The 21960-nt window shown below is 39.6% G+C and overlaps 1 protein-coding gene across 1 annotated transcript; it reads left to right on the plus strand.

The window, feature by feature from the left end:
- Positions 1-748: 748 nt before the first annotated feature.
- Positions 749-20745, plus strand: ABRAXAS2 (abraxas 2, BRISC complex subunit; the record flags this gene model as incomplete). The annotated part of the gene is made up of 9 exons (XM_082002493.1): positions 749-820; positions 1930-2020; positions 5067-5103; positions 8233-8299; positions 11440-11630; positions 12385-12504; positions 13164-13248; positions 15347-15461; positions 20279-20745. 9 exons carry the CDS (start codon positions 749-751, stop codon positions 20743-20745), a joined length of 1245 nt encoding a protein of 414 aa, XP_081858619.1.
- Positions 20746-21960: the final 1215 nt, after the last annotated feature.

The following is a 21960-nucleotide window of genomic DNA, read 5'->3' on the forward strand; positions in this document are numbered from 1 at the left end:
CTGGGTGATTTGGGTGAGGAAATACCCGTGCTGGAGCCACGCCAGCAGACACATGTGAAGCTCGGAGCATGTGGTCAATGGGACGACGTCAAAATCTGAGCTGAAAGTTTTTTTCCTTTGCGAAGCAAAAAGAGGACAGGGATTTCCAGAAGAATCCAGGGGGGTGGGGTGTCAGGAAGTGTAAAACATCCCATCATGGAGTGCCCAGACTGAAAAATCCAACTGACGGGAGTGACAACCAGCACCGCACTCAGTCAGCTCCTGCGCTGTGCCAGGTGTGCGTGTGCTGCGACTTCTTCCCCAGTCCTTCAAGGTCTGCACACCCAACTACCTCCGGTAACTTCACTAGTTTTGCAAGGACCCGTCACTCGGAGACGCTCGCTCCCCTCAGCACGCTTTCCCGGCAGCACCCACAGGCCCTGCGGTACTGGGTGCACATCCCACTGCAGCCCTGGGGCACGGCAGGCCCCAGGCTTGGGGGGCCCAGCCGCCAGCCCGGCCCGGCAAGAGGCCGCAGCGCCAGGCCCAAGCCGCCCAGCTCACTCTCTGCTGCATGGAGCTGGGCGTCGGCCCTCTGACCGGCCCGGGACAGCGCCCGTGCCCCTCTCGAAAGGGAACAACCCGGCCCGGCCCATGTGTGGGACGGGACTACACTTCCCAGGAGGCCCCGCGCCGCTGCCGGAAGTAGTCTGGCCGCGAGGGCGCGCGGGGATTTGTGGGATCGGCGGTGGCCGTGGTGGTCTCCATCATGGCGGCTTCCATCTCGGGCTACACGTTCAGTTCCGTCTGCTACTACAGCGCCAACAGTAGCGCCGACCACGTAGGTGCCTGGGACCGCTGCCACGCGGTGCGGCGTCTCTCTGGCTCTGGGGCTCGCCTCCCTCCCCGAGCAGCGGCCAGGTCGGCCCGCGCCGCCGCCGGTCGGGCCCCAGCCTGGGGTAAGGGGCCGGCGATAGTGGCCCCGCTCGGCTCCTGCCAGCGAGACAGAGGTGTCCCTCGCCGGCAGAGGTGGCTGCGGACGCCGCCGGGCCACGGGGTGCTGTCCGGTCCCGGCTTGGGAGGGGCGGCGCGGTGACTTGCGGGACCGCTGGGTCCCGCTGCTGGCGGGGCCCTCGGCAGCCCTGCGGCATGGCTGGGCTGGACGTGGGGCTCGCGTGACGTGCGGGGAATCGTCGGTAGGCAGCAAACGCCTGTGTAAAAGCTGCGTGAGTGTGCGTGCACCTGGCAGTAGTGCTGGCTTTCCGGCACCGGCAGCTAACCCCGGTTACAAGGCAGAAACCGGGGTGTGCCTAAATCCCTCTGTTCTGTTGACAAACTTCTAGCCTGAGCTTGCTCCCCTATCTCTGTGCCAGGAAATGGTGTGCCGTCATTTCAGTGCTTATGCCAAAAGCACCCGATTCCAGCTAATCCTCCTTCCTCTTTTTGGGCAGGAGTGGAGAATAAAAGATGGGAAAGTTAGCTCCTGCGTTTTAAGATCCCTGGTGGTGTTCAGGCTACAGCCTGATCTCCATATGTAAATTTGAGTAAACCTCTTGCAGATGTGAACTCCGCTTCCCGTTAGCTTTGAAGGAACAGAGCAGCAGTGGTGTGGTGCACCATGCTCAGGCCTCCTTCTCATCCACCGTGTGCCTGCGTAGCTGAGACTGAAGGCAGAGCGCTCCTTTGCGTAGTCTGTGTTTGCCTTGTATAGGTTGTGTGTTACCTATGGAAGCTTTCGGTACAATACTATTTTTAGACAACTTATTCCTATAGTGTTGTGAAAGGATTTTGGTAAATTTAAGGACAGGTTATACCTGATACAGCTCAGATATGTATTTCAACGTAATTTTTTTTTAAGTCTTCCATTTAATGCTAAAAAAGTTACAGTAAATGACTGTGTATAGTGTTTTTTTCCTATTTTTTGTCTTTTCTTTACCTTTAAAATTTTAGGAAGGATTTCTGCTAGGAGAGGTGAGACAAGAAGAGACCTTTAGCATTAGTGATTCACAGATCAGCAACACTGAATTCCTACAAGTGATTGGTAAGTAATAGAACTTTGAGAAATTCTTAAAGTAGCACTGTTCAGTTTTTCAATTTCCAATACAACAATTCAGTAAGAATTGCTTCACTTCTGAGACCAGCACAAGGTGTTCTAGTCTGTCAGAATTGCATTTGCTACAGTATTTATATGTTTGTGATTGAGATGTGAGGAAAGGAAGCAGTCATTTGCTAGGTTTTTATGCACCTCCTGTTGGGGAGAAAAGATCGTTCATTGGAGAAATTTATCTGTATTTCGTGATGGAGAAGTTATTTATTTGGCTTTTGGTCCTTCAGGGAGTTTCCTGCTGGATATGGTTACCTAAACACAAGCATGTGCTCAAAATTAAATAAATACATTGCTTGATTTACTAATACTGAAAGGGGGCGAATTTCCAGTAGAGGGTTAGGCTGGATGGCTGGCAGTTGATGACATCATAAACTGTGACAGCAAGATTTGCCTAGGAATATTTGTCAAACAATTTATGTTATTGATAAGCAACAAGGACTGTACGGCTGATTTGGCGGTCTTGTGAAAAGTGAAAGAAGACCTAAAATCTTGCTGTTAAGTGGTGTTTGTTGAAGTAGATATTGTTATACATGATTGAGAAACTGTTGCATGTTTTTAGGTTTATGGTTTATAGAAAACAGGAAGCCCTTGAAAGAAAATGCCTTTTTTGTATACATGTATATAACCCGATGTTAAAATATGTATAAACCTTCTTTAAAAACCCGAACATGTACGTACCTGGCTTGTGGATCTGATACTAAATAACATAGCAGCATCTGAATAAAGCTCAGCTAATACACAAGCATCTTGCAATTGACTCTCAAATGTTATTTCCAATATAGACCTAAAGGTCTCTGAAGGTATGTACTACATATGTTACAACTCAAGATACTTGCTGTCTTAAAGCAGTGATGGTTGTGTATACGAGAATCCAGAAGGTTAAGTAGTTTCCTGTTTTGGTTATTCCTGAGGAAACATGGGTGATAAATTGACTGTGTGAAGTGTTACAATTAATTACAATTAATCAATTGAGCTAAATATAAAAAAAGTGTAGAATTTTTTGTTTGTGTATATAATCACTGTCAAAATATTGCGTAAAGGCAGGCAGCTGATAAATATGCCTGTTCAGGCAAAACTAGACATCACTATTCAGTGGTAACTGATCTTAGTTACTGTTGACAGTATAACACAGTAATGTCACCAACTGCAGCCTCAGCATGGTTTCATAAATTAAGTGTTTGTGGTATTAAAAATTATTCCCTTTTTAGATAACTCTTTTTGTCACATTCCTGGTTACAGTTATTTTCTGAAAAGAGACATTACACACAAACACACCCCCCTAAATGTCTCCCTCCTGCCCCAGATCATCTGGATATTTTTTGTTTATCAAATCTTTAATATTTATTCATCAACATTAAGTCTTGAACTCCCAGTTCAACTCATGAACTGAGATAGACACTTTTGTGGCACTGTTGTCACAGAGTTTTAACATTCTTACATGTCTGCTGTCTCAAAGCTTAGTGGTGTTGTTTGGGTATATATGTACTATATCTCTCTCTCTCTCTAAAATAAGTCAATGTGTAAAGCTCAAGTTTAGAATGATGGCTGCTTCACACGTTCTGAGCAGTAGGCTTGTTGCTTCCTGTTTTTCAAAAGACAGCGCCTGTGTAACATGGTAGTAACTTGGGCATTAAGTATGTATTCTCAGTAGTTGTAGTCAATCAATTTCCTGGAAGGAGTTGGTCTAAACTGGAATAATTAAATTTGCTGTCTTTGTTTAGCAAATCATTTCCACAAATTCCTGTATGCCAGTGTAAAAATACGGTCTTGATACACTTTTAAACAATTCCAAATATATTCCAAACAAAGTAACTGTAACAGCAGCATCATGAGGAGTTCTTGACAGTGAAAACATAGGGTTTCTCAGGCAGTACGCCTGCCGTGGATCAGAGTGTTGTTTTGATAGTGGCTAAATACACTGAGATGCTAATGTGCATAGTCTGTTGTTCTTGGGAATTGTGATCTGATTCTGACTCTGCTGAGGTTGCAATCATGAGCAGACTGTGACGTTCAGAACAGCAGGTGGTGAGTCACTCTCCAGGAAGGAAGAGTCTAAAAGTTGTTGCTAAACACTCCAGTGGGGTTATGGTATAGGAGCTTGAAATATTATTGCTACATTAAGTGCTGTTCAGTCTGAGCAGATACGGTTTCAGACAAAAGTTACGTGATCGAGGTACAATAATATGAATAAATGATAAGCTGTATTTGGTAAAAAGTCGGAGTAGAGAAGAACTTTAAAGAAATACTAATGCCACAAAAAAATAAGTTGTGCTTGGTGTTAGAGAGATAATATGGATTGGATTTTTGCTGTTCTCTGAGATTACTGACATGTTACAACCTTTGCTGCTTAAATAAGCATCTTAGCATTTATTACAATGTCTTCAATAAAAAAAAATACTGCTGTGACTTTTTAATACTTTATATAAAACAGAATTATAAATTGCAGCTAACCGCTTTGGAGTGGCATTTAACCCCTTTTCTCACCATAGGTTCTATTTGCCTTGCCTGGTTAAGTACTCCAATGTATAACATTTCAGTGATTCCCTTCCCCATCCATTTTTTAATTCACTGCTGCGGTAATAAACAGTGTATATGAATGCTAGTAAACTGTTGTGGAAAGGTGTATCAAAAAGGGAAAAAAAGCATAAATGCCTTTGTGAAGGGGGTTACAACCATAAAATAGTATCAAAAGAGTGTATTTGAGGCTCAGAAATACCTGTGTGTATCTGAGCAAGTGTACGCCTTGCTTATTGTTAAAATACTTTCCTCTGTAAAATGGCAGATCAGGAAGAGAAGCTACTTTTCTGGGTATGATGCTGTGTCATCAGGTGTTGAGACATTAAGGGCAGCATGTGGTCTGACACAAATGTTTATATGCTCACTAGCTGTGATGTGGAAAGTTCATGCAAGATATGCCACTCTAATGTCTTTTTACCCTGAGCAGTTGGACTTATGTCTCTCTCTGTTGTTCTTGTTGCAGAAATCCATAACCATGAGCCTTGTTCAAAACTCTTCAGGTAAGCATTTTCTGTTGTCTTTCTGTGTTGGCTGCAGAATATAAAAATAGGTAACTCACTGAAATATGTTAGTATTTCAAATGTACCTACCAATGATTACAGAAATACACATAAATGGCACCAACCATGACAATGAAAGTACGAGTTTACAGTTTTAGTAGCACTTACTTTAATATAAAATGTTAGATTAGAAAGCATACTGAGGTAGCTAGTACAGGCTTATTTCTCTACCTCTCTGAATTTGCATCTCATGTAGTGGAGGTGGGATAGCGGTCAAATCAAATCATAGCGCTCTGGTAATTAGGATGAATGTCAAAACCAGTATAAATTATTGTAGTCTTAGGTTAGCTGTGCTTGGACCTGGTGGGTCACAGGACATCTTGTGTGCCCCATAACTTTAGTAACCCTTTATCTGGGTTGTTTTGTAATTAATTGTACTGAATTGCACCAACTGATTATTCTGAAACTTTCAGCTTACTAGTAATTTTTGCCTTCTAGTATTCTGTACTCCAGAATTTAAATTAAATACGGGTTTAATATATTCTATTTAGCAGCTTCCATCTACTTATACGTAGCTTTTCTCTATAGTCTTCACTTGTTATACAGTGATGGCTTCTAAATTGCTGTCTAGAAATTCTTTCTAGAAGGCGTTCCCAATTAATCTCCTCTTGTCTTTATTTAGGGATTCCCAGCCAATTAGGAAGAGACAGTACGTTAGATATTATGATTGACATTGGTTACATTAGAGAGAAAAGCTGCAGTCTATCATTTGCTATCTGATAATTAGAGAGTACTCTTAACCCAGTGATTTAAATGCTAGAGACTCTACACATCAAGATAATATCCCAGTGTCTAGTGGACTCTTTGTGATTCCTAGTGATGATTTGTGCAACACATATCAAAACTGATCACACTTACTGCTTCTCCCCAGTCAAGAAATTGGTTGGTAGTAACTGAGCTGATGGAGGAAGGGGAAGAAGTCTATATTTCACTGCATGTTTTTTGCACAAGAAAACTAATTAATTTATTTACTTCAGAGTATAGGGGAAACTCTCCCAACTCATACAGCTTTTATCAGTACCAGAGTGTGCTCTTCGTTTCTCTGTTGCATTAGTTGTAGCAGATGCTGATTTTGGGGCATTCTGCCTTGTCCTTTTGACTTCAGCGTAGCCACTCTGCAGAGGCCTATTGCTCATCTACTCTGTATTCTTGTACGCTGGCACTGCTAATGTTGAGTATAACAGGCTTCGTTCCAGTGCTTTTACCAACACAGGGAAACTGAATAAGAAGCAAGGATTTTAAAAGGACTGATTTCTCTGTCTGTGCAGTTTTCAAATGAATGGGTTTCGTAACATACTAGTTGCTTATCCCATATGAAAATTATTCTTATCCGCTACTTACAACAATGTATAAATATTGTGAACATGAATTGAAAAGATTATGCAAATATTATGTAGTAGCTCAAATTAGAAATTAGTTGTAGTCTTAATATTCACAATAACTTGCATCTTGAAACAAATGTTATTCTCACCCTTATTTACCAGACAAGTACTGAGCTCAGGATTTTCTGTTGTGCTTTTTTTACGCCTACACACAAGAACTGAGATCACAGACCTCTAAAACAGAGTGTTTTCCTGCACTGATTTAGATGTTAGTGATATCAGCTCTTGAAAGAGACTAAGGACTTGGCACGTAAGTCAAGGAGGAATCTATTTTCAAATGTTCTTCATTTTATCATGAAGTGTGATCTAGTCGAATTTATAAACCTGTGTACATAGTTTTATAAATTCTTAAATCTGTAATGTTCTCAAAATACCAACATGCCAGGGTATAATGGTTTAACCTCAGCCAGCGATTAGGCACCACGCAGCCGCTCGCTGACTCCCCCCGCTGGGATGGGTCAGAGAATCAGAAGAGTAAAAGTGAGAAAAGTCATGGGCTGAGATAAAGACAGTTTAACAGGTAAAGCAAAAGCCGTGCACGCAAGCAAAGCAAAACAAGGAATTCATTCACTGCTTCCGACGGGCAGGCAGGAGCTCAGCCATCTCCAGGGAGGCAGGGCTGCATCACGCACAATGGTGACTTGGGAAGACAAATGCCATCACTCTGAATATCCCCCCTTCCTCTTTCTTCCCCCAGCTTTATATGCTGAGCATGATGTCCGTCACATGATATGGGATACCCCTTTGGTCAGTTGGGGTCAGCTGTCCCAGCTGTATCCCCTCCCACCTTCATGTGCCCCCCAGCCTGCTCGCTGGTGGGGTGAGTGGCAGAAAAGGCCTTGACTCTCTGTGAGCACTGCTCAGCAATAACGAAAATGTCCCTGAGTTATCAACACTGTTTCCAGCACAAATCCAAAACATCGCCCCATACTAGCTGCTATGGAGAAAATTAACTCTACCGCAGCCAAAGCCAGCACACAGGGTTTGGGCCTCAGTTCTGTAAGCAGAACTGTATGGAAAGACCATTATACTTTGGATTCTTGCGGACCTCAATAAAACTGTTTTGGCTTCAAGGGTCCAGTCATGTGAGTCTAACTGTGGGACTGGAGCTCAAGAAATTGATTTGTAGTTGCATGCGAAATGGCCCTGCTTTCCTTTCTTCTTTGGCAGGTAGGCCTCTTCTTATCGAAGCAGGGTTTTGCAGAATGCTGGTCAAAATAAAATTATACAGTCCATTTATGTATGTACCCCTTGGTGTAGGGGCTGGCAGCAGAATACTAGGCATCAAACTAATATGTACAATGAAAGCATTTTAAAATTAATAATTACAGGTATCTTATATTTCATTACTAGTGGTTTAAAAGTGGTTATAGAGTTTTCATACCAGCTAGTCTTATGCATCTAATTTAAATGCTCTGCATCTTCCTCTGTGAACAACTGCCTTTGTCTGTTAGCTGTACAGTCAACCTAGCCTTCTAACTGTCTATATAGCACACGAGTTGCAATATCTTAAGTAGGTGTTGTGAATACTGACCTATGGTGATAAAAGTAAAACTGTAGAAGTTGCTTTGTAATGTACAGAAAGCCATCTACTTGAAGAACACTCAAAGTATAAATTATTTACTTTATGTATAATGTGTGTGTGTAAACTGTGTACCTACCTTTCTCTCTTCCTTTTTGGTTCAAGCTTTTATGACTATGCAGGCAAGGTTAATGAGGAGAGTTTGGACAGGATTCTTAAAGACCGAAGAAAAGTAAGTTTTCTATCTTTTCCTCCTGTTCTAGTCATTAGAGCCTATAATTAGAGTGGTTTTGGAAAACAAACAAACAAAGGTAGTTAACTAGAAGAAATATTTTCTTTCACAAATCTGATGGCTTGTTTGGACCCTGTATGGAAGTTGGTGGATTTATGTAACTTAGGTTAAATTAGGGGCAATCTAAATTCCATGAAGAAATGCAAAGTATTTAAGTTTAGGTCTCAAAAAGTGAAGGGCTAGTATTAACCCACTCAAATTTCTGGGTTAAACATGTAACATAATGATTGTGTACTCTGCTGCTGAAACCACCAAAAATGTAGCTGATCTGAAAATCTATTCTAAAGGGTTCACTTAAGAGTTGTCATGATACAGCCTTGTAATTGCAATTTTTGCCCTGTCAGTTTTAAAGTGGAAAAACTGTTCTGTCAGAAGGTGATCTGATATCTGACAATATCAGATGTCATAGATGATATTGTGTATATCATGCATATGTTGTTAGTAGCACCATTAGTATTAAGATTAAATTTGAGTAGTTATTTGGAGAAGAGTCAAACCTTTTTTCATCTCATTCCATACCTGTACTACACGATCTTTCTAATTGTCAAATAATTGCCTTGGAAGTTCTCGTGATGCGATACATCGAAGAACAGACATGAAGGTGTTGTTCCTCACGTAGTGAAATGAATCCACCAGTCAGCTTGCTCTGGCAAAAGGTCGGGTGACTGACTTGCATGGCAGCTGTGCAGCTTGTTAGACCTAGCAGAAAAGTGACACTGGTACAGGAATTTGGCTGTCAAGGTCTGGTTAGTGCCAGAGCTAGTACAAGGCAGGGCTAGTTAAAACAAGACCTTTTTTCTTGTTTGACTTGCTTTTACAAAACATCAGCAAAACAATGTTGTTCCAGCTCCTTGTAGAACTGCTGATTGCATTTCAGTAGTAGCAGAGCTAACTGTCAGGGCACGACCTGTTGGGCTTTTGGGATTTCTGTCCTCTACAGGTGACTCAAGGGTAACTTTCACGACTCTGAATAAGAATGCCTACTGTGTGAATTGATCATCATTATGCAAAGTGTGTGATGACAGTTACTCAATTGCTAATTGAATTTGCAGTCTTTACTTTCTGTTCACCTTACCCACCTGAACTGTGGACTTCTGCTTTCAGACAGGGCTTAAGTTGAAGAGGGATCTTTAGTGGAAGCAAGTCTTAAATCTGTGCAACTTCTGCAACACTGATCATTGTAATGTTTTCTTCTTGTCTGCTTCTTCCAACAAATGCTCTCAGAATAAACTCCTCTGTGTATACTAATGTATTTATGCTTAGTGCATAGGTGCTTGTGTGTATATTTATGTATACAGACATCAACATATTTATGTTGATGATGGAGTGAGTTTCCAGTCTCAGATCCTGAATTCTGTAACCCCGTAACTCTACTGTAGAACACTACAGAGCATATTAAGTTCCCCTTCAGGAGACAAGGCAAAAAACATATTTTAAAAATGTTTGTCTCCTACTAGTTTTGGGGTGAATTTTATTTTGTTAGGGGAGACTCTGGCAAGAAAGCAGGAAAAACTGGAGAAATTAAAACTTGCAAGTGTCATATGATTAAAGCACTACAGATTTAATGACATTGTCATAATGTCGAAAAAGAAACACTGTTGTCTGGGAACCAAGACAGTCTTGTATGCTTTTTTGTTAGCAAATAAACACATTTCATTACATTCAGACTGAGCAATTGTACAGTGTCATGGTTTAACCCCAGATGGCAACTCGGCTCCACCCAGCTGCTCACTCACTCCCCCCGGTGGTCTAGGGGAGAGAATCAGAAGAATAAAAGTGAGAAAAGTCGTGGGTTGAGATAAAGGTGAAACAAAAGCTGTACACACAAGCAAAGCAAAACAAGGAATGCCTTCCCCACTTCCCACGGGCAGGCAGGAGCTCAGCCATCTCCAGGGAAGCAGGGCTGCATCACGTACAGCGGTGACTTGGGAAGACAAACGCCATCACTCCCAACGTCCCCCCTTCCTCCTCCTTCCCCCCCCTCAGCTTTATATGCTGAGCATGACGCTGTATGGTACGGGACACCCCTGTGGGCAGTGGGGTCAGCTGTCCCCGCTGTGTCCCCTCCCACCTTCCCGTGCCCCCCAGCCTGCTCGCTGGTGGGGTGAGAGGCAGAAAAGGCCTTGACTCTGTGTCAGCACTGCTCAGCAATAACAAAAACGTCCCTGTGTTATCAACGCTGTTTCCAGCACAAATCCAAAACACAGCCCCATACTAGCTGCTATGATGAAAATTAACTCCATCCCAGCCAAAACCAGCATATACAGATTTACTATAAAAAATTAAAAAGTAATGGTTCCTTTTTTTTATTTAACATGGGAGTCATATTGTCGAATATGTAGAATCTGCTCTATTCTGATGAATATATACATGCAGTCTTAATGCATCACTACATGATAGTGGCTATTCCTGGGACTCCTCCAAAACCAAATTGTTAATGTGTGCTTTTCCATTAATCTCTTAAATGTTAGTTTGCATGAAGTAAAGGAGTTTAATGCATGTTGTATTCAAAATAATCATTGAATCTGAATGGGTCTTTTCTGATGTGGCCATGAATCTTTCACAATTAAATACATGAGAAAATTTTATCCCTGTACACAGCAGATTAGTCCCATATGTCTCATGAACAGACATGAATTGGCAAATACGTTTGCAAAGCACTGGAAATGTCTTGCAAATCAATACAAGTGAATAGGCAGTTGAAATATTTAGGCTAAAGAAAACCCACATCTGCTGTATTTGAAAACAGCTCAAGTTTAAAAATTTTAAGATGCTCCAAAGTTTGTTGCTGAAATTAAACAATTGAAATATATTGGAAGTGGGATCATGAATGCCACTGAGGGCACGCAGGTGTTTGCAGCATGCTAAGGTTGAGCAATTAATAGTCGTGTTGTAACAGGATGTCACTTGTTTCAGGTTATTTAATAGGTACAAGCCGCTAGTAATTAGGTCCAATTTTGTTGTAATAAAGCTATTGGCTAATTCACATGACACCACAGTGTTAGCAGCTTTATTATCAAAAAGTAAATATGTATCTCTCAGTTAATGCTTTTTTTTTTCCTGATGTACTTTGATTACAGAACGTTATTGGATGGTACAGATTTAGGAGAAACACTCAACAGCAAATGTCATATAGAGAGCACATCATTCATAAACAGCTGACACACATTCTTGGAGTGCCTGATCTTGTCTTCCTTCTCTTCAGCTTCATTTCCACTGCAAATAACTCAACACATGCTTTAGAATATGTGCTTTTTAGACCAAACAGAAGGTAAACAATCTCTGTATATGAACTAATCGTCTCTTTTTTTTTTTTTTTTTAAATTCCTCTTATTGCTAAGAAGTTTGTACAATTACATAGAAAGACGGCTTTGTGTTTGTCAAATGATGTCTTGATGTACAGTTGTTCTTGTTAGTGATGACAGCTTTTTTTTTTCTGTGCAAGTAATTATAAATTAAAGTTTTGGGGTGAACAAAAGTTCTTTTCGGTCTTTAAATCTTCAGACAACGAGACCAGTATACATTAAGAGAAATCATGTCAGTACTATGTTTCCTGTAACAGACCTGAATGTAGCTTCACCCTTCTTTTATCTGTGGTAGTTTGAATGCATAACTAAAAGGCTCTAAGAGGTACAGAGATAGGTCCATCTCAAGGAAGTTTTTGATGTGTCCATTTTGAACACAACTTCTAATTGAGTGGTCAAGCATTGGAACACGCTGCCCAGGGCGGTGGTGGAGTCAGTATCACTGGAAGTGTTCAAAAAACGTGTAGACGTGGCACTTGGCGACATGGTTTAGTGGGCATGGTGGTGTTGGGTTGATGGTTGGACTTGATGATCTTAAAGGTCTTTTCCGACCTTAATGATTCTGTGGTTCTGTAATATTTATCAGCTTTTATAATAAACTAACCTAGAAGCTTTAAAATTAGAGGAGTTGGGATCATCAGAGAGATGGGATAATATTGAGACTATTATAAATAATCTTTGGAATATGAATTAAGAAGTCTGTCTAAACTTTCTCTACAGGTATAATCAAAGGGTGTCACTTACTATTCCTAATCTAGGCAACACTAGTCAACAGGAATACAAAGTTTCTTCAGTGCCAAATACTTCTCAGAATTATGCCAAAGTTATTAAGGAACACGGGTAAGGATTTTTCCTTTGCAAATGAAGTACAGTCATCAAGCTCTACGTTCTTTACCTTCCAAAGAATAGTACAAATACGCATTTCAAGCAGGAGACACCTACTTCTGGAGGAGAATGGTTGGTTCCTAGGGTGCTTTTTCTGCTTAAAATCAAATCTTTTAGAAAAGCAAAGGGAACTCTGTGCACTAATGAGAAAACCAGAGTTAGTATGGCCAGTTGGTGATGTGGGCCTTCTGGCTAGAAGATTCTTACTTTTTTTTTTTTTTTTTTTTCAATGCATTTTGTGCACAAGCTTGCTTTGAAACTTGAACTCTGATTTGGAAGTGTTGAAGTCTTGTTGGTTTTTTAAGTCATTTTAATTAAATGCTGTAAATGCAAAGTAGCTCTTCTGACTGTTAACAATGAAATTATACAAGCTTAAAGATTTCTCTATGAGTTTAATCTCATTTAAATGGGACTTTGTGGTTCCAGAAGAAATTTTGGTATTGAATATGCTGCTGTCCAAATTTTGGTTCTTGAGAGTATAGAAAATCTTTAGCAATATAAAATAAAGTCCATTTTAGAAATAGTCATTAACTGCTTAACAGCAATTCAAAGGCTGCATGAGCTAGAAACTTGTGTTGTCTTTTCCAACTAATTATTTCTCCTTTTTTTTTTAGTACTGATTTTTTTGACAAAGATGGAGTGATGAAAGACATCAGGGCTATATATCAGGTTTATAATGCACTTCAGGAAAAAGTACAGGTAACTTCCTTTACTTGTTTTTGATCAGTTTGTATATGGCATCTTTTGTTTGTCCTTTGCTTAAACCAGGAGTGCAGGAGATGGAGATTTTTTTAGAGCTCGTGAACAATTTATTATGAACTGTAGGAAAAAAAGTCTGACTTTATTTAATAATGTATCAGTTTCTAGCTAGTGTGTGCATTTGCAGTGGCTGCTGTAAAAGTGGTTGATAGGAATATCATCAATTCTTTCTCTTTTGCAAGTAAGAATGATTTAATGCTTGGTGATTTCTGGGAGACGTTAGCTATTTTTAAGAGTATGTGTTGAAGAAAAACCTTGCTGAAGGCTGTAGGGATTTGCACAGGTTTGAAGGCTTGCCTGTGTGAGTTTAAAAATTACTCCTGGCTCTTGGTATGTACCATGCAGCAAAGAGCTCCATCTGTTACTTAAAACTTGTGAATGTTTTGTGTAGAGCATGAGTGAATTCTGCTCCAAATGTGGCAAAGCATCTGAAAGTGCCTTGTGTGTCAAATCTACTAAATGTAAGCTTGTCAATTCACAGCTTGTCCTATGTGAAGAGCAGCGTAGCTGTGCTGCCTCAGGAGCACACACATCTGCTAATTGTGCTGTAGTCACAGCTTATTTCCAGGCTTTCCCCTTACATCTGCCCTGGAGGGATTTGTGTCTCTGCTCCAGCTTAGCTTTGCTGGTTGGCACGTAGAGAGCAAGGCAGTAATCACTCCAGTCATCCCTGACCCTGCTTGCACAGGAGAACTACTATTCTCAGTGGAGGTTGCTACCTTCTAACCGCCTTGTAAGGTGGGTAGCTCTCATCAGGAAGGCAGACTACTTCATGCTGGCTTCAGGAGACATGAAAATTTATTTTCAGAGGTCTATCCCATTAGCTAATGGTATTATTCTGTAACACTGTTTTTGCCAAGAGTGCATATATCCTTTCGTGCTCTTGCTGTGGTTTCAATTAGTGTCTGGAAAAATGGACAATGTAACATCATCAAGGGAGTTGTCTTCCTACCTGTTAGAAGTACGACTTTGTTGTATTTCACCATGTAAATCATGCTGCTGTACGTTGTCTACAGAGCTTAAAAGTAACTTAGGTGTTAGCTAACTTGAGGAACTTTTATCTTTAAAGTGAATTTTTCACAGAGAATGTTACAGGACTGGAAATAAGTTTTCCAGTAAAGCAGCTGAGACATGTATTTGAATTACTCACCGATTAGTTGGGAGGGGAGGGTTTAAACTTTATAAACATCTAAAAATTAGATACAGAACTGAAAGCATAGCTAATGTTTTTCAACTTTGTAGCTAAGATCACTAATAGTAACCTTTTGGAGAAGAAGCAGTAAATGGCTAGTCACCTACTAGTGAGTTTAAGACTCATCAGTGCTTTTAGACTTGTGACCCTGCAAAACTGATTGTCTTTAATGATAATGACCAATACTTAATTTCTGAAGAAGTGAACAATATCCAGTATAACACGTTTAGGTTAAAAAATAAATCAATATTATCCAGAACTATTTTTAAACTTAGATTCTTCTGTGAAAATTTCACCTTCATTTCCTACCCAGTGTAGGGAAATATTGTTGAAAAATCCATGGGCCTTGTTTGTTTAATAGAGGTATTGGGAGATCAGCTTGGGATGACTTGTCTTGAGTCAACTGTTTCATATCCCAATTCAAATTTGGTCTAGTACAAAAAGCATGCACCATTATGCTACATTTTAAAATCATGCTACTATAGTATCATTATTATGTTAACAGTGTATTTAAAATTAAAAACGAAGAAAAAAAAGAAAAGAAACAAAAAGGGGCAAGTCTCTCCGACCAAGTAGGAATAACTAACTTTGGATCCCATTACAAATCTTACTATAATGATGAATTATTTGGAAATGATTTTCCTATCTTGCAGCAGTTGGGAATTGGCAACAGCCAGTAAAGAAAACGATCTTCATGTTGAGTATTATGCTCTGATGTAGCTAACTCTTGCTCCTAGTTTTGTGCTTTTCATGGCTTCTTGTCTGGTAGTAGCTTTATTAACATTGTCATGGAAGTCTTTGCTGTATTTTTGCAAAATCTTAGCATATCTTATGTTTTTATCCTAGGCAGTATGTATAGATGTAGAAAAAAGTGAACGTGTTGTTGAATCTTTTCAAGCTGATGTAAACAAGTTAAAAAGGCAAATCGCACAAAAGAAAAATGAAAAAGAACAAGAAATAAGTAAGTTTCCTTTTAATTTTCTATTTCAGAAGCAGATGCTGTAAGGACAGAACACTTTGTGGGATTATTTTGAGTTGTTTTCCTGATAGCTCATAGCAAAAGAAAAAAAAAATCACATTGGGAAGAGTATATGATGGATATATGTTGAATGATACCTGAACTGTGAAAGTACATGTACTGCAGATATTTTAGTAGGAGTCATCCAATTTTAGCAAACTTAAAACATAGGAGAGAGACAAAGCTAAAGAATGAGAAAGTCAGTTCTGGAAGTAACACAGGAGAAGATCGGTTGTAGGAAAGGAAAAGTGGAGCAAAGCCAGGAATGGAAAAAACAAATCTAAACACTGGAGAGATTCCTTTTTGAAGTTTTACATAGAAACAGGATACTGTGTTTACAGGCCAGTAGCTATCGATGTTTTTTTGAAATCTTTATTCCCTTTCCCACTCCCCAGCCCTATCCCCAAATACAAGCCCAGCGCCAATTAAGTTAGAGTTTAATTATATTGCTGGTCACCAGACAAACTGATGAGTGCTTAAGTGATGAATGTTGATGTAGATCATCGAAAGTGTTGTCTAGATGATTTTTGACCTTGCAGCTTTTAGTCAATGTATCAGGGTTTTCACCACTGATTTAGAGGAGACCATCTACATTTTTATCCTCCTCTCCCATTTCATTGTTACTGAATCCTAATTTAGTCATAATTTTTTGCATTATTTGCTGACTTAGTGGTGAGCATGATTAGCATTGAAATATCAGGTTTCAGTGTTGAATTCAATCTTTTCAAAAGTACATTTTGAAGTCATTCTTATCTGCAGGAGTACCTGCTAGAAAGTGGAAGAAACTGTTTAAATCTGGAATATTGTCAGAATTTGCCTGCCTGTGAGTGATGATATGGTACTTGAAATATGAATTTCAATTTGTATTAGTTTTAATTCCATGAAGGTACTGAAATACTGTCCTTCTCACAGTGTGTTGAGGGGAATTCATTTGGGGGGAAGCTGAATCAGGTAATTCTTTGACTTACTTAAGTCAATACAAGCATGGTGGTCTTCTCTTTCTAGTGAAGCTCTGAATGCAGAAATTATACTTATGATGTTTTTTTAAGACATATATTAGTTTTGAGTTGATTGGGTTTAAATTTCCATGGTGCAAGTAAGTGCCATTAAAAATCCACATTTTTAGTAATTGGTTCTGCATTCTGTATTAATAGTACAAGTTTTCATAGTATATATTTAGGACTGGTAGGGAAAGCCAGTAATAGATGTATGTTCACCTGTTTTTGCTGCTCTGTAATTTTCTGAATCGGTAAGACCTATTGTGTGAGCGCACTTGGCTGGTTTTCACACTGTCCCTCCTTCCTAAAAGTTTAATGTGGCGTCAGGAGACTTTTGCTTAGCAGTAGATAGGTTTTGTGAAGAGCCTGAACCTTTCCAAGGAGACATGGCTGATCTAATTTAACTGATGAATGTAAGGGAAGACTGAAAGTAGACAGCAGGAGCAGTGACTAGGCAAATGGGAAGTAATGTTAGAAAACAACAGTAGTTCATAAGCAAATTACATTATTTCAGCAAACACTACCTCTTCTTTCTATGTTTTGAAATTATAGGAAAATAACCAAATTTTGTCATTTTAGCTACAAGATGTTTTTTATCATTTGTGTATCTTGTTATCTAAAGGTGTGTCGGAGAGTAAAAGATCACTCGGATGGGTGAATACCCTAAACTCTGCAATAGGCCCCTCTGCTGCTATGATTGAATAGTTTTTCTCTCCAGGCAGCAAGCTACTGTTATCACATTAGCATTTTAGAGCAAAGTTTGATCTGTCAGCCCAGGTTCTTCCTTCTCTGAACCTCAAAGATAAGGTAAGGAGCCAGCAGCAGCCACAGACCATTTGAAAGATGGAAGTGGCATGAGTCACTGCTGTTTCCTGCTTCGCTGTAGATGAAACAGCCGGGGAGCTGCTACTACATGAGCTAACAAGAAGTAGAGACAGGTATTTAGTGTGACTGGAGCTGATCCCAGCCCATATGGCAAAAGATGGTGGGGGGGAAGAGCGGTTTGTGCTAACCTCTGGATACTACCAGTGAGATGCAAATGCTGGACTGAAAATGTATGCCAGAGCAGATAATCATGTGAGAGGGCTGAAACAAGAAAATATGCAGCTTGTATCTCTGTAATATTTTTAGATGTGAGTAGCTAAATACTGAAGCTGGCCTTCTGTTCTCTCACTTTCTCAATATCAGGAGAATTAATTTTTTTTTTTAGTGAGTTAAATGTTAATAATTCTCGGAGCGGAAAAGGGAGCATTTGATAAAATTCCTGCAGTAGTGTTCTGTGAAAACTTGTACAAATTTCTGGTTAACAGCTTATGATTTAACACTGTAGCATAAAAGTCAGTTGAGACTTCACTCGCCAGATCACCAAAATAATTTTGTACATATAGTTGCATGTTCTAGGGTATAGTGAGTGCTGTGCACTTCCCAGATGCCAGGAAATCTCTCACCATAGTTGTATCATAGACTAAAAATGGAGTTCTGATACATAGCTCGTTCCTCAAACACTCGAGGGAATAGGCTCTTTTTATTACTGAAGAAATATCTCTTTGACTTGATTAAAGGAACTGTTCGGCTCTGATTTTGCTTTTTCCAGAAGTATGGTGTTAGGGTAAGTAGAGCTGATAACGTTTTGTCTATCACCCAGCTGCAAGGCAGCTTTAAATATATCTGTGTCAATTCTGCCAGATGTTGGGAGATTAATAACCTGTTAGAAACCAGTTGAAAACTTAAGTGTATGCTAGTGCTTAAGAAACCTTCCTGCAAGGAAGTTTTTCCTCATGTCTAATGTATCATACTCTAATTTAAGCTGCTTTCTGCTTACCTTTCCGCAGCAGCCTCTTATGTACATTTGAAGACTTAAACTGTTTCCTCAGTCTTCTCTAATTATCCCAGTTATTTCAGTCTTTCCTCTTAGGTCATGATATCCAGACCTCTAACGAGTCCTTTTCTTTTGTGGAGTTTCTCCAGTTTTCCCTATTTCTTAAACTGTGGTGTTCAAAATTAGGTATAGTATTCCAGTTGTAGTATTAACCATTACAGTCCATACTGAAATAATACTCACCTGTTTCTCAACAGCTGAGCACACTTAATGCATGTTGATATTTATATTTACATAAAACAACAGTAAACCTGTGTTTCTTTTCTGCAGAAGGACTTTACCGTTCCTCATTTTGCAGTTTGTGCAGTTCATTATTCCTGTTCATGTCTTCCTTAAATTATTTTCCAAATCATCTCATTTAAGATCACTTTGAAATTCCTGTTCTGATACTCTGTTATACTTGCAGCTATTACTAACATAGAACCATCTGTAATTTTAATAAGTATGTGCTGGTTAAATTCCATCATTTAGGCTGTCAATGCGAGTATAGTTCCAGTGCAGAACTGTGGGAGCTTCATCTTGACACGTCTTTCCAATGTGACTGTTAACCATTGTAATTGGTTTTTAAACAGTTTTTCAGCTGTTTTTTTTTTTAATCCTTATAGAGCTTATGTTACTGTCTATTCATTATGAAATGTGGAGGTGCTGCGAAATCCTTAAAGGCAGGACATATCTGTAGCTTTTGGTCTTGCTTTGATTGTTAAAACCACATGGATTGGAAAGAGACCCTGTAGTTAGTGGGCAAATTTATTTATAGCAACCGTCTAACTGTACAATTACTTAAAAGTCAAAACATGGAAGTGGTGGTTTTACCCATTATGTGTGGCTTTTCATAGGGAAGAGATTTCAGTGATTGTGTCCAAGTTTTCCAGGTACGGTGCACAGCATACCTTGCCAGTGTTACACTAGTGCGAGCCCTGAAACACGGCTTGAAAAGATGATTCTTGCTCAACTAGCTGGGTAGCAATCTAAATATGAAATGTCACGTGACTGCGGATATTTTGGCTAGCAGAAGGTGAGCATGATACACAGCGGTCTCAGCAACCCGCTAGGCTAATCACAGGGAAAGTTTTTGAAATAATAATTTGAGGGAAGAAGGCAAGGTCACTTCTTTGCTGGTGTTCATGAGATTGTCCCCTAGCACAAAGGTCATTGTAAGAGAAAGTACAGAAGTGTGATTTTAAGATGATGTTTAATGAACAGTAGTAGCTGATTATGGTCTGATCAAAAGTGCGTCAAACTTTCAGTACTGAATAAGACATAGGTGGAGAGGAGAAGGCACGACGAGCCCTAGCATAGCTACTTTTTGATGTGAGAAGGAACAGAGAAATACAGAAAGAAGATGAGGTGGAAAGAGCAACAGGTCATGGAAACTTCCTGTAGCTGTGTTTTTAGGGGACTTAAACTGGAGGAAATGAACTGTACAGAATGACTGCACGTAAAAATGTAGCACACTTGCACTTAGATTATTTGCTTTCTGACACATTTGGGTTTTGAAATGGGATCATTAGAATAATCAAGTTGTGCTAATACTAACGAGTTTCATGGATGCACTGCTAAATTTAGGGAAGATACTCTTTGGTCAAGCTTAAAGAGTAGGACATAGTAATAAGCAAAATTTAACATGATGGTTAGAGGCAGTGTCTTACATAGTCATCGATACGAAAATCAGAATTGCCAAAGACGAGTAGTGGGGACTGAGAGGACAAGATCTAGCGCTGGAGTTTGAAAGCAATGCCAGGGATGAACATGTAATAATAACAACCAGAAAGAAAGAAGAGAGAACAGGTAAGGGCTGGGTGGGTGTGGTATGTTACAGCTAGGTTATGTAAAGCATATTGCAAAGTAAGCATTAAGTTCACCAATGTTCTTTACTTTTGTAGGAATGCAGCAAGCAATTTTAAGCAGGCAAATGCCAGCAGATAACTTGGAACCTATGTTTGTTCCACGAATGTCCTACACTGGATTTGCTGTGGAAGGCTGCACCCTTGAAGATTCAGATGTCTCTGATCCTCCCCCTCCATATTCTGATTTCAATGCAATCAATCAAGAAAGTACTGTCGGTCATGGTCTCCTAGAAAGCAATGTTTTAATGCCTCGACCTCAAGCAGTAGGTTCTTCCAGTTATGTTTCCACAAATGCAGGATTAAAATATTCCGGTAATGGAGCATCCATGCCGTCTTCTCAAAGAGCGGTTGGTGACAATGTTGATGAATCAGAAGACAGTGATTATGAAAATTTGCTTGAACCCACAGAGTCATCTGACAGTGAATACTCACAGACAAGGGATTCACGACCTTCAGCACATCCTGATGGTGATTCCAGGAACCCTCAAACTTCTCAGATTTGATAGGGCGTGATAAAAAACCCACGTGACACTGTTTTTTCCGTAATTGTTACAGAGAGATTTTGGGGATTTAACCTGGAGGAAATGAACTACACAGGATTACTGTGCATACAAAATGTAGAAGACTTGCACTAGATGGTTTATTCACCTTGTGATACATTTTGCAAGTTTTATAATGGAATCATTAGGATAATCAAGTTGTACTAATACTGATGAGGTTCATGGATGTACTGGTAAATTTAGGCAAAATGAAATTTATAGAGATCTTGTAGCTTTTGTTGCCGTATTTTTCTTTAAGACAATAAATTGGGATGTAGTAACTAAGCACAGTTAGTCTACAAATAATGTTCTCAAATCAAAACTTACCTCTTGCACTATCATGCCTTGAATTTTAATTTTTGAAAGGGAATAAATATATCAGCCGCCTTCAAAATAGCTTTCTATGGTAAGCCAAACTGGCCTTTGCAAGCAAAGAAATTTTGATAATTCTGAGAAGCCCAGTTGGAACAGATGTGGTCTACCTTCTATCGGCATGCTCTTTTAACAGAGAAGGGGTTTGTTTCAACTTTTTTTACTAGCAGAATGTGTGTATCACTTAAAATGATGGTTGCCTTTTTTTCTGTAAAGGGGCGGGGGGTGGGATGACTAGTAAATCATCCAAATGAATGTCATAAATATAATTATTATGGTTTCTCTGGGTTTACAATGACTTTATGCCACACTAGCCTCATTTATTGTCTCATTTGTTATTTTAGCATAAATACGAAGTGCACATACAGGAGTAAATGGCTGACAGAAGTAGTAAATTCCATCATGATTGGACTTTGGAGTCTGCAAATTACAAACATCGGAGACTGCTTCTTCCATTTTATTTGCATCTGAATATTGGATTTACGCTTCTAGATGAGTTACTTTATATAATAAATAGGGGATAGGGTAGGAGAAGATTGTTTGGAGGGTCCCCTGGGTTTATTACCTCTTCTGGGTGAAATGTGTAAATGATTATTTTAATTTGGATTACAGCTCTCGTCAGAAAATTGCCATTTGGGATAAATGAAGTGTGGTATATTTAGAGAATTTCATGTTTGGATGCACTTATTTTTATTTAAATACTGCTTGTATGCTAACATTACCCAAAATATGTGAAATTGTGCCACTAAGAAGTTTGTATTATTGGACTTTATTCCTGATCTGTAAAGGAGAAAATACATGTTTTAA

This window comes from Phaethon aethereus, assembly GCF_964289735.1.
Source record: "Phaethon aethereus genome assembly, chromosome: 7".
Taxonomy (NCBI): domain Eukaryota; kingdom Metazoa; phylum Chordata; class Aves; order Phaethontiformes; family Phaethontidae; genus Phaethon; species Phaethon aethereus.